Consider the following 13,423-nt stretch of genomic DNA (forward strand, 5'->3'; position numbering starts at 1 on the left):
ATATTGGGGAAAATGCTCAGCCTTGCTTTTTCGATGCATCATCGTTTTAACCGGTATGTTTGTATTGATATGTTTTGACACCAACTCGACTCGACTTTTTTTTTGTTCAAAGTAGACGATAAGTTTTGATATCTTAAAAGTGATTATAGATATATTGACACCGACAAAGACCATACCGTGCACTCTTCAACAATGGTCCAAGAAACCAATTTCTCAGGTTTTGACCACTTATTTAGAACTTTACTCTCCATAAATTTTTTTTTTTTTTTTCTCCATAAATTTGATCACTTCTTATTTTGTTGTTCTTAGTTTCTCTTTCTCAATTCTCTTCATATATATATAGCTTCGAACAGATGCAATGACACAACCCTGAACTTAAAATTTGTATCGTTAATCTAATGATTTTTCTAGTCTTCTTTTCTGTGATCATATGCATTTTGGAACTTCTTAACCAATCACAAAAATAACCACGCTCATGGAAAGTCATTAAAAAGTATTTTGACATTCTTAACGAAGGTAACAAGTTTAACATTTACTACAGTAACCAAAAAAAAAGCATTTGAAGATTTTATGAAGTTACAAGTTTAGGAAGGAGGATCTCGACCAACAACTCTCTCTCCCTCTCTATCTATAATTACTATCGTTCGTGCGCTTTTGGTTTCACAAGTCACTAGAGATACAGATAAAGCCTGTGAGATTTGGTCTGATCTACTTCTTCTTCTTTGACTTACTCGAAGAGTGAGTATAGGCAGTACCCTGCGTTGTAAATCACGAGCAATAATGCATTTAGTTTAAAAACATTCAAACAATGCAAAAACCATTAGGGAGAAGTTTTTAGAGCTTGTCTGCGCAAGTACCTCAAGCCATTCATCAAGTGAAGCATCTTTAGCTGCGGTTCCAACTTCAACTTTTGCTTTTGTTGCTCTCTTTGTTTTCTGCGCAAGTAAAACGAAGGATTAGGCTATCACGCATCAACCATTTTCAAAGCAATGGTATTGTATTTCCAAGACAAAAAGACACAACATCAAATGAAAGTGCGAAAAGATAGCGAAATGGGATTAATAAGCTATGAAGCACGGGGACGTCATTTAGGTCGACGTTTCCGTACCGGAACCGTTTCCAGGACGGGGACTGCTTGGGAACGGCATGGGGACGGTGAGAGCAACCGAACATCTAATTATTAATATACTGAGTGTTTATGAACATATTTACGTCAACATTATTTTATATTAAGATAATTCATTACTTCTTTTATTTAAAAAGTACTAAAAGGAAAAGAAGTTTTGTTTCTAATTCTTTCACTTTATGAACTTTAAACTAGATGAATGATATTATAATAATCAATGACTAAACAAATCATTTTTTCCTATTATTATTATTATTTAAAATACTACATTACATTGTTTTCTTTAAGATTATAGTGTAATTTATTTTATTTTCAATTTATAAGTATATGTATATATGTTTTTATATTTAATATATATGCCGTACCCCCGTTTCTTTAAATTTTTAGTTTTGCCGTTTCCCGTCCCCGCTCCCGTACCCGTATCTGTTCCCGTATCCGTCCCGGTGCAACATAGTTAATAAGTAGGTACCTTGGTCATATGCCTCAGACCATTTTTGATATAGATCATAAGAAGAACGATTAGCGAAATCAAAAGACCACTAAGGAAGACTGACTCCATCCTGAAGAGAGGACCGTCTTCAACAACCTCGATGGTTCCATTGTAAAATGTGCTTTGGTAGGGCTTTCCATCTATCTGATAGACAATGGTTCCAACTAGATCAAAACCACCAGCCTGCACAAGGAAATGGTTTAAAGCTAGGATGCTTTTCTACCTTCTGGAGCGAAAACACGTGGTTAGAAAAACTATATGATTAACAAACAGACCTGCAGGAACTTGCTGACAGCAAAGATATATGGGAAGGTGGCTTGAGATGAAACAGGCACAGAAGCGTTGCCAAAGCTCTACACATAGAAGATACATGTACTACACAATAAGTTTCTAAACCCAACTTTATTTTTCACTTTATAATAAATAAAATTAATGAATTTACTCTATATATAAAGTAATCTATTTATTTTTTCATAATTCTACTTTTTACTCTAAAGTATAGTACCACTGGAAATAGAATATAACTCTATTTTGAAAAAAAAATAGAATGAACCTTTCGATATGGTTTTAGAGAAAAATCAACGGTCAAAACATAGATAAAAGACATGATTGTTTGTTGTTTTTGTTTTAATTTTTAGTTTTAGTTTTTCTAAAAACCATTTTTTTGCCAATCAAGTTTTAATTTTTAGTTTTTATTTTTGTAAAAACCATTTGTTTGGCCAATCAAATTTTTTAACTAATAGATTCCCTAAAATTTAGGGAAACTAGTTTTTCAAAATTTTAACCAATTTGTGAAGAAAAGCCGAAAACCATTTTTGTGGGTTTTAAATACAAACACGAAATTTTATTTTATTTTTGTTAAAATACTATATTTTAATTTATTAATAATTGAATTAATAATATTTTTATAAAGAATAGAATACCTATACATTTTTATCATTTAAAAACTAATGTAAAATAATTTAGTTTTTGTTCAGATCTGTAAATAAATATAGCTAATTTTAATATTAAATGTAAAAATAGTTTACTAATTTCGATAAATAAAATTAATGAATAGTTTTAATAATTATTAGACACACTAAACAACAACAACATAATATATTAATTTGAAAATAGCCATTCAAGTTTAAAAAATGAAAACTAGTTTATGTAGTAAAATTTATAAATAGTTTCAAATTTGAAAATACTAATTTTTTATAATTTATAGATATTTTATAATTTATATTTTTTGTTTAATACTTAAAAATAAAATAATTTAAAAACATAGTAATGTTTTTTAAATAACAACCACTATATTTTGATAAATTCTAATGGTAATTTTTATACATTTTATTGCTATTTATCTTATTATTCAAAACAATGTATTGATTATTATTTTTTAAAAGAACTCAGAATATATTAAAATCAAAATCTAAAAATCAAAAGTTAAAACTAAAAACTAATGAAAACAATCATCACCAACTTTCTTGCAATATTGAAACAGCAAGTAACAATGTATTGCTGTATAACACACGTGACACAGAGGCAAGACTCGTTAAATAATTACCAGAGCGGTGAGATTCTGAACAAGAGGCTTTTGATCGAAAGGAAGATGTAAACTGCCTTTAACCGCAACGATGTCTATATTGGATTGACCTAATCATATAGTATGATCCAATAAAGGGAAGTTACAAACTTCCAACTAACTTCAAGTTATCATTAATGATATGAAACAATTTCATTACCATCATTTTTTATTCCAACGAGCACCTCAGTCTCAGTTCCAGCTTTAATTACTGCAGAACACAGAGTGTTAGTATAGAGAAATTGCAAGGACAAGAACCCTAGTTTTGGAACTTAGAATCAGAAACAGGACCAAAGAAAAACTATACTTTTTGCTCTGTTTTTGGGGAAAACGCAGAGGGTTTCGATTCCAGGAGCTGAGGTAAGCTCCAAACCAAACACTTCCTCTGTTTCGCTCTCTTCTTCGGAAACTTCAAACCCAGAGTCCTCCGAATCCGACTGACACAAAGCAACTAAGAACAAACACAACTCCAAGTTTGATCAAAATCCATAAAGCAAATCTCATGCGAGAAGAAAAAACGCAAGGTTTGTTTAAGGTGAGTTTGGTCAACAGAAAATAGAAGAACTCAAGAGTGGGATGAACAGAGACGTTTTATTAGAGTCGGAATAACGAGGGTACAAGAGTAAGAAAGCCGGCTAGTCGATGCTCGGCGAGCTCCTAGCCGGAAGTACAAGAGAGCGGCGAGATACAAAGAGAATAAAGGAAACCCTAATCTGGCCGCAAGTCTGTGTCTCTCAGTGGTGATACCTTTCCTTCTTGTCCTCAACTCCTTATATAGTCTCCTAGGTCGGTTAGTCTCGACCTAATTCGCTTCCTTTTGGTCATGGGCTTTTCGATGTACAGGCCCAATCGGGATGACTGCTCGGCCCGAGCTGTTTGGTTGCTCGCTTCGGCTGCTCGTTCTCTAGTTAAGTAGTCACGAGCCGAGTCGGGGTCAGTCGAGGAGCCGACGCCGAGCCGATCGCTCCCTCCTTGATGGTAATGGGCCTCCTGTTCGCTGGGCCTTGTGGGTGGTGACAATCCATCCCCAACAATAAGTCCCCCCCTAGTTCATAGTCGGTCGAGTAAACGATCGCTGTGAGCTAGTTGTTTTAGGGCTCGAAGAACAGGAGACTCGTTGTTGATTTTGACGGCTCCGCCAAAAAATGTTTGGAGGAAAGAACTTCCGTTGTTCGGTATAAATCGTCTGGATTGATGCCGAACAACGGTCTTTCCAGACCGGGGGTCTGATCGCATTCGATTCGTGATATGATGTCGAACCGTCGCCAATTGTAGTGAGGGAGCTGAACCGTTACTAGGTTTTGGATCGGGAAGCCGAAGCGTCGTTAGGTTTCGGACCGGAAAACCGAAAGGTCGCGCTTGAGACCGACGCGCGAGCCCGTCTAGAGGCCCATTTAGGCCCGTTTAGGGCTAATTATGACGCCTCGTTGAGCGCGCGTCCCCTTCCCTATAAATAAGAGATCTTCCTTCAGATCTCTCATTCTTCCGCAATCTTCAGGTACTTTCTCTCTCTCTCTCTAAGTCGCTTCTCTCTCTTTCTTCTGCTCTCGTTTTATCGTTTACTCGGTAATGTCGACAAGTAAGAGACTTTCTCGAGAACAAAAGGGGAAAATGTGTGCGGCCTCGTCGGGATCTGGTGACGACCTAGAGACGGTCCGTGGTTCTGAAGGAAGCCAAGAGGCGGTTCATCGCGAGGCGATGATGGATACAGAGAACTTGAGTCGTGCGCAGCGCGTCCTTATTTCGGAATCGAGGGTGCAATCGCGGAAGGACGACGACGGTCGCGATCATGTTGACGATCAGATGATCCCGATAAGCTTTTATCCGGGGAACATCTTCGAGAAGCAACCTCCGCTCGATCGGGAGCGCGTGCGTCCTTCGGTCGTCGAAGGCCAGGACTGGCGGGGTGTCGAGAAGACGAAGTCGACCGTCGAGTCGGTGACAAGACTCCTACGGGCTCGCGACGCAGCGGGGGTTACGTTTATAATCCCGAGGAGCGACCAGCGGCCCTGGTCTCCTCCGAAAGGCTACCAATGCGTCTACGAGTCGTACTTTGAGGGCGACACGAAGCTGTGGTTTCCGATTCCTCGAATCGTCACTGCGTTTGCGATGCGCCGAGGAGCCGCCCTTAGTCAATTTCTGAATGGTGCGTGGCGGCTGGCCGTCGCACTGACGATTATCGGAGCGGAAGCCGGTGTTCCTCTCAGCGTCCGAGCTTTCGAGGAATTGGTGTCAGCGAAGATAAAGGGCGGACTGATTTCGCTGAAGATCCGCCCCAACTATAACGTGGTGACCGGCTACCCCAATAAGACGAACAACTGGCAGCGGTCCTACTTCTACGTCAAATCTGACAGGGCTGCGTTCGAGGAGCCGCTGAGGACCGGCTATCGTGTTTTATGGGCCCGAGAAATGGGTATAAACCACCCATCAGTTTTATTTTCCGTTCCTTGTGGTCTAACTCCCGTTTGTCTTTCTTTGCAGTTGCTCTTCCGAACACCACCGAGTACGAGGAGGACTTTTTGGAGAGTGCTCGTTTGATCGCATTGCAGAAGCAGGATCATTGGGATAAGTTCTCCTATCAGAGGATCCGTCGATCGGTTGGGTGGATTAGCCAACGTAAGTCCTTCCTTTCACGCTTTCCTTTGCTCGACGCGTTCCTTTGATACGGAGTCTAATTTCGCTTTTACTCATCGCAGAGGTTTGGCGTTCAGACACGATCCCCATTGTCACGAATAAGACGAAGAGGGTCAATTTGTTCAATTCGGCCGAGCAGAGGGAGATAAACCGAGCAAGGGCGATGAGGACCATACCAAATTTGAGTTTGGTGGTTGCGAAGAAAGTCGGCTCCGCAAAGAAATCTCAGCCCGATACCGCGGGCTCGCCCAATTTAGGAGATCCGAGCGCGACTGAGTCGGACGCTGAGGCTCAATTGGTTAGAAAAACCAACAAGAAGAGACAGCGCGAAGAGGAGGGCGCGGCTGTCGAGGAAGCGAACGTTGGGGCTTCCTCTCCCCAAGGGCATTCTGGATCAGAGGGGAGAAGGAAGAAGGCAAGGGGTGATTCTTCTGCGATCCGATCCTCGTCTGTCGAGGAAGGCGAGCTCAAGGACCTGGAACCGAGCGGTGGTTCCAAAGATGAGGTGGTCCCTGAATCACAGCCTGCGGGCGGCCGCGACGAAGAACTTCCGGTGGTCTCTCCAAAGGCCAAGAAGAAGGACAAGAAGAGGAAGAGGAAGAAGAGAGCCGCCGAAATGGTTCCTCGAGGCTCTTCTGAGGAGCTGGATGACGAGGAGGTGGATGCTACCCGTTCCGGGGAGTCGCTGGGCCCGGGGCGTGAAGTCGTGCCGGAGGAACCCGCTCCTCAGGTTGCTGAAGGGACCGTTGCTGTCTCAAAGAAGAGGAAGAAGACAAAGAAGAGTTGTCCAGACAGGGTTTCTTTCTCTTACGACCGCGAGGTCCCGCTAGCGCATGACGAACAGGAGTGCGGTCGCCTGGTTCGTCAGTTCAGGGGAGATCGGGGCGCGCTGCCGCCGGTCAAGGACTTGATCTTCAAGGAGGAGTACAAGTTCGCCTCCCGTACCTCCATCATGGTAAGTCGGGTTTCTGACTTTATCTCTTTTTTCTTCTTATTCATTTGCTGACGCTACGTGGTTTGTCGTGTAGAGCCTCGGAGACTGGAACGTCTTAGTGAGGAAGTACGACGAGGAGCTGAGAGGAGCGTTTGAGTTGATTGACAAGCAGAAGAGAAGCCAAAAACGCGCGACTCGGGCTTTGAAGGATGCAGTCCGTGCGAAGGACGAAGCGGTTGCTCGAGAAGAAGCGCTGAGGAAGTCGCTTAACTTAGAAATATATAAATCATTTTTCACTTGTCTATAACCGAGAAACGGAATAGTCCGAATGGTTGCTCGCATTTGCCAGCGAGTTCCCTCCTTTTCAGATAGAAGAGTGATTAGAGATGGTCGTTCGTTCGCATTCTTATTTATCCAACGAAGCTTTTACAAGTCTAACGTTCAAGTAAATACAAAGAGACTCTAATCGTTCTACTGAATTGCCAAGGAAAAGGTTTCAAGACGCAGTGCAGTGATCGAGAGAACTTTTGGCCGGCCAACCGACGTCCTTCGATCAGACTTGGTCTGAAATTTCCATTGGATAGCCGGTCAATGCACGACGCACAGGTGACGCAAGGCTGTTATTCCCTTCGGCTGATACCTGATCAAGGCTCAGCCGATTTAGCTGGGCGAGTGCTCGTGCTCCGCTTGATGAAGGGGCTGGCATCGTTTGTTCGGGGAAAGGTGACTGTTGGTCATTCTAAAAAAAAGGTTTGGACTTTGTTTTGGTTGGGGCTGGACCCTGTGAAGGGATGCCTACGTACCTCGGATGAGGATCAAGCCTTTCGTAGTTCGTTTGACCGAGTGAAAGTGGCTGTAGTAGCGCATTCACTCGGACGAGTAGAAGTGACGGTTAGGTGCATCTACTCGGTTTTTTTTTTTTTTTTTTTTTTTTTTTTTTTTTTTGGGATGAACAGTGACCTGCTGGTCGTTCGCTGGGAGAAAAAGATGAGGTGCTTCTATTGGTAGAAGAGGCGAAGATGCATCGAGTTCCAGGCTCGTGGGACTGCCTCTCCGCGGGAAGTCTCGAGTCGGTAGACGCCTGGTCGAACGACTCGAGTGATCTTATAAGGTCCTTCCCAGTTGGTCCCTAACTTTCCAGCGTTGAGCTCCTTCGTGTTGTCGAAAACTTTACGGAGCACGAGGTCGCCGAGCTCGAGAGGGCGCGCTTTTACCTTCTTATTATAATAGCTCTCGATTTGGTTCTGGTAGTTTTGGATCCGAAGAAGCGCCTGGTCGCGTTTTTCCTCGAGTTCATCAAGGGCATCGAGGAGCATATCTTGATTAAGCTCGACGAACTGCGGCATCTTGGCGCGCCGAAGACTTGTCACGTTAACTTCGGCGGGGGCCATTGCTTCCATCCCGTAAGCAAGAGAGAAAGGGGTGGATTTGGTCGCACCGCGGGGAGTCGTTCGGTGCGACCAGAGGACGCCGTCCAACTCGTCGGCCCAATGGCCTTTCTTGAGGTCGAGTCGCTTCTTGATTCCATCGATGATAATTTTGTTGGAGGATTCCGCCTGTCCGTTTCCTTGCGGGTAGCGAGGAGTCGAAGGGCTTAGGCGGATATTCCACTTGTTGCAGAACTCTTTGAAGTTTCCGGACATGAACTGAGAGCCATTGTCCGTTACGATCTCGTATGGCAAACCATGACGGCAAATGATGTTCTTCCAGACGAAAGTGCGGACTTCCTTGTCCGTTATCTGAGAGAATGCTTCAGCTTCAATCCATTTAGTGAAGTAGTCGGTGAGGACCAGGATGAAACGGCGTTGGCGTGAGTTCGGCATTGGCCCGATGATGTCCATCCCCCACCTCATGAACGGATAGGGGGCAGCAGATGTCCGCAACAGCTCAGTGGGACTGTGGATGCTCGGAGCATGACGCTGGCATTTGTCGCACCGACGAGCGTATGCCTCGCAGTCAGTGTTCATAGACGGCCAAAAGAATCCCAAGCTTCGAACCTTGAGGGCGAGTGCTCGGCCTCCCGAGTGGTTTCCTCCTGCTCCGTCGTGAGTTTCAGCCATTACTCGGCGTACTTCATCGCCCTGGATGCACTTTAAGAAAACCTTGTTCGCGGTCACTCGGTGAAGTTCGTCGTTTATGACGACGTAGTGGGCGCTGCGTCTCTTCAGGCGTCTCGCTGCCCACTTATCGCTCGGCAGTTCTTCTCGTATGAGATAATCTAGGAACTCGGCTCGCCAATCGACTGAGGTATCGTCGCGATCGGGCATCTCAGTGTCGGTTTGATCGGTTGCGGATCGTCGAGTTGTTGCAAAGATTGGAGCGATGAGAGAGCTTTCGTCGGAGGAGAATCGATGCTCGGTCGATCGATCCGATGTATGGGTATCGTCCTTTTGACCTGATCGTGGAGTTTGCTCCCGAGTGCGGCTAAGGCATCGGCGCAAACGTTCTCTCCGCGAGGAACCTTGGTGAGTTCGAAGAAATCGAATTCCCTAGCGAGCTCCTGAACCACTCGGAGATACGCATCCATTCTATCATTGCGAGCATCGTAGTCGCCGCTAAACTGGCTAGCGACGAGCTGCGAGTCGCAATAAGCACTCAAGCGTTTGGCTTTGACGGCTCGGGCGAGACGAAGACCGGCGATCAACGATTCATACTCTGCCTCGTTGTTAGAGGCGGGAAGCCGAAGCTGAAAGACTGGCGGATGAGTTCTCCTGTTGGCGATTGAAGCTGGACTCCAGCACCGGATCCTTTACTCGTTGATGATCCGTCGACATGAAGAATCCAATTGGGACTCGGGATATCGAGGTCTTGTGCAAGATCTGGCGTGAGCTTCGACAAGGAAGTCGGCGAGGACTTGAGATTTGGCGGCTGTTCGACATTTGTACGTAATGTCAAGCTCACTCAGTTCGATTGCCCACTTGGTCAGCCGGCCGGCTCTGTTGGGATTTTGCAGGACGGTGCGGAGCGGTTGGTCGGTCAGAACTCGATAGAGTGTGACTGGAAGTAGGGTCGTAATTTCCTCGCGGAGTCGACGACGGCCAGAGCCAGCTTTTCAAGGGTTGGGTATCTGGTCTCCGGGCCGGTCATGCGTCTGCTCGTGTAAAAAATCGGACGCTGCTCGCCACGGTCCTCCTTGATCAAGACACTGCTGACGGCTGCCGAGGAAACGGCGATATAGAGAGACAAAACGTCTCCTACGTCTGGCTTGGCCAAGACGGGAGGAGTCGTCAGGTATTGTTTGAGTTGGACGAACGCGTCCTCGCATTTATCGTCCCAGATGAACTTCTTGTTCCCTCGGAGGAGATCATAGAAGGGAAGACACTTGTCGGTAGATCGGGAGATAAAGCGATTAAGGGCGGCGATGCGTCCGATGCGTCCTGTTAGTCTCTGAACTTCGCGGCAGTTTCTCGGACTGGGGAGGTTCAGGACTGCTGAGATCTGTTTCGGGTTAGCCCTATTCCTCGTTGCGTGACGATGTAACCAAGGAATTCGCCCGAGGAGACGCCAAACGTGCACTTTGCGGGATTCAACTTCATCCCGTACTTGTTTAGGATGGTGAAGCATTCCTTCAAGTGTGCTAGGTGGTCGTCGGCTCGGAGGGATTTGACGAGCATGTCGTCGATATAAACTTCCATTGTTTTCCCTAATTGGTCGGCGAACATCCTGTTAACGAGCCTCTGGTAGGTTGCCCCGGCGTTTTTCAACCCGAATGGCATCACCTTATAACAGTAAGTTCCCCGGTCAGTGATGAAAGCGGTTTTCTCCCGGTCGTCTGGGTGCATCAGGATCTGGTTATAGCCCGAGAAGGCGTCCATGAACGTCAGCATCTCGTTGCCGGCCGTTGATTCGACTAGGCGATCGATGCTAGGCAACGGGTAGCTGTCCTTTAGGACATGCTTTGTTGAGGTCGGTAAAATCGACGCAGACGCGCCATTTACCGTTCTTCTTCTTAACGAACCACCGGGTGGCCAGCCATTCCGGGTAACGAACTTCAGTGATTGAGCCGGCACCGAGTAGACGCTCGACTTCTTCTGCGACTGCTTTGGATCGCTCTGGTCCCAACTTTCTTCTCTTCTGCCGGATGGGTTTGAAGTTGGGATCAACATTGAGCTCGTGGGTCGTGATAGCTGGATCGATTCCCTTCATATCAGACATCGTCCAGGCGAATGTGGATAGGTTTTGCTTAAGGAACTCGAGAATCTTCTGCTGCATTTCGTCGGGCAGAAATGCGCCTACTCGGACTGATTTGCTCGGATCCGACTCGTCAACTGGTACTTCGAGAACCTCCTCCTTTTGCGGGCAGACTTTGCTCGTGGGAGGAGAGACCGAGTTGACAAGTGATTGGGAGCGCTGGATTTAACCGTGGCGATCAAGAGATCACGCGCGGCCTGCTGATCGCCTTTCAGAGTTTTGATCGATCCGTCTGATCCTGGGAACTTAACACACTGATGATACGTTGATGCGATTGCTCGCATTGAATGCAGCCATGGGGTGCCGAGTATAACGTGGTAAGGGGCTTTGGAACCGACCACAGAAAACTTGACTGTCCGAGTGACTCCGCATGCGTGAACCGAGAGGCGGATCGTGCCTGCGATCACTTCTGACGAGCCGTTGAACCCTGTCAGGGTCCGAGTAGAAGGCTTGACGTCATTGAGGTCAATCCCCATCTTTACGAGGGTTTCGCGAAAGATGATATCTACCGAGCTCCCGGTATCGATAAGTACTTTTGTGACGTCGTACTTGTCGACGCCGAGCACGACGAGCAAAGGATCGTTATGAGGGAGGTGCACGCCGAGTGTATCGTCAGACGAAAAGGTAATCGGCTGATCGTCCACTTGCTTCTGGGGCCACCGTTGGGAAGTGGTGGCTTGCCTTCGGTGGTCTTTGACTGCTCTTACCGAATCGCCGCAGGGAGGCGATCCACCCATAATGACGTTTATCCGGGGACGAGTTTGTGCTCGCTTTGCGCGGAGCACATCACGGAGGTCGTTACTCGATTCGGCAGTATCCCTTTTCTTGCGGTTAAGGGTTGTCCGCAAGTCACCGATCTTCCCGTTGAGTTTGTCTCGCAGATCGCAGTTCGGCTTGTCGGCGCACTGCCTTTGGAGGATTCTTGTGCCGAAGCTTTCGCGGCGCGATTCGAGTCGATCTGTCGGCGGAGATCGGAGGAGACTGGCGTTTCCTCGGCAGCGGATCGAAACTTTTGATCGAGGAGGGAGCGAAGATCCGTAGTGCTGTCTAGGTTTTCGTGTCGTCGTCTTCTTCGGACGAGGACCCGGATTCGTTCTCTTGTTGCGGTTGGGCGCGGATCACTTCGATGCGCTGGCGATTGGTCGGCTGATCGTCATCTGCCGAGTCGTCGTCATCATCGTTTCTCGAGCAGCTTTCTCCGTATCCTTCGACTGTTTGTCGTTTTTACGGTTCTTGCCCTGCGATTTACGCTGAGCCTTGTCTTTGTTCCTGCTCCAGCTGTTTTCTCCTTTTGGCTTGGGTTTAGGCGGCTGGATCTTGTAATCCCGCTTTCGATCGAGGAGAGGAACTGGGCGTAGAGGGATTTGCACTCGGTCGTGTCGTGTCCCTTCACGTCGTGATACTTGCAATGCTTCGTGAGATCGATGGGAGTTCTGGTCGGTCCTGGAGCCGAATCGACTTTAGCCACGACACCAGCACTCGGGGTACTGGGAGATGCATCTGGAGAGTCGGTCTCTCGCTGGTAAACATTCCACTTTTTATCGTGCAGGACCATGGTTGAGACAGGGGCGTTGTTCTCGTCCACGACGTAGAGGAGACCTCCTTTTTGCCGCCGTTATCAGCTGGCGCGTGCTGACGTGGCTCTGGCCGAGCACCCGCACTTTTGGCTGCGACCGGCTTGGCAGCGTTCTGCTTCCGAATTATTGCCTTGGTGTCTTCTTCCATTCGGATGAAATTGTGAGACCGGGCAATAGCATCGGGAAGTGAAGTCGTGGGGTTGGAATACAGGTCCTTACGAAACTTCGAGTTGACGAGGAGAGTGTTCATCAAAGCGTCGATAGCGATGTGATCAGGGACGTCGACTCGGGAAACGATCGTCTTGAACTTTTCCATGTAGTCCTTGAGGCTTTGGTCCTTTGTTTGCGCCATATTCCACAGGCTGGAAGCGGTTGCTGCTCGCTTGGTAAACATGATGTAAGTCTTGAGGAAAACGGCTGATAGGTCTCGAAACTGCGAATCGAGTTCTCGCCGAGCTGTGAGAACCAGGTTAGCGCTTGTTCGTTGAGTGTTTCGACGAAGAGCTGACAATATCCTGCGTCCTTCTCTTCGTCGGAAAGGCGAGCTCTGGCCATAGCTATGTTGAAGGCTGTCAGATGTTCGACGGGGTCGCCGCCGGGTTTGTACTCGGGGAGACGGAGCTTTTCTATCTTGCGGAGCTGGACCTGGTTAGCTCGCTAGCGAAGGGCGAGCGCGAAGTAGAGGCGATGACGCTGTCGATCTGAGGGGCTGCGCTCGTCGCTTGGTGGATCTGCGAGCTCATTTGTTGGAAGGCTGAGTTTGAGCTCGGCGATCTCGCGAATCGTCGTCGGATCTGCTGTCGTCGGAGTAGGGTATACGGCGGGAGGACCGTTAGGGTCAGATTCGTCCACAGCGCGGTCTTCTGCCGGCGTTGGAGGGAAGAGATGCCGGCAGACGGGTTTGGGA

General features: G+C 47.1%; 1 protein-coding gene across 1 annotated transcript; it reads right to left on the reverse strand.

Annotated features, from left to right (window-relative positions):
• Nucleotides 1-464: 464 nt before the first annotated feature.
• On the reverse strand, nt 465-3,659 carry LOC108813478 (translocon-associated protein subunit alpha; the record flags this gene model as incomplete). The annotated part of the gene is made up of 7 exons (XM_018586046.2): nt 465-756; nt 858-935; nt 1,596-1,799; nt 1,892-1,969; nt 3,163-3,251; nt 3,341-3,391; nt 3,488-3,659. Coding segments are annotated over 7 exons (720 nt in total), but the record flags the coding sequence as incomplete, so codon positions are not given.
• Between the last annotated feature and the right edge of the window lie 9,764 nt (nt 3,660-13,423).

The sequence above is a fragment of the Raphanus sativus genome, chromosome 6 (genome assembly GCF_000801105.2).
Source record: "Raphanus sativus cultivar WK10039 chromosome 6, ASM80110v3, whole genome shotgun sequence".
Taxonomy (NCBI): Eukaryota; Viridiplantae; Streptophyta; class Magnoliopsida; order Brassicales; family Brassicaceae; genus Raphanus; species Raphanus sativus.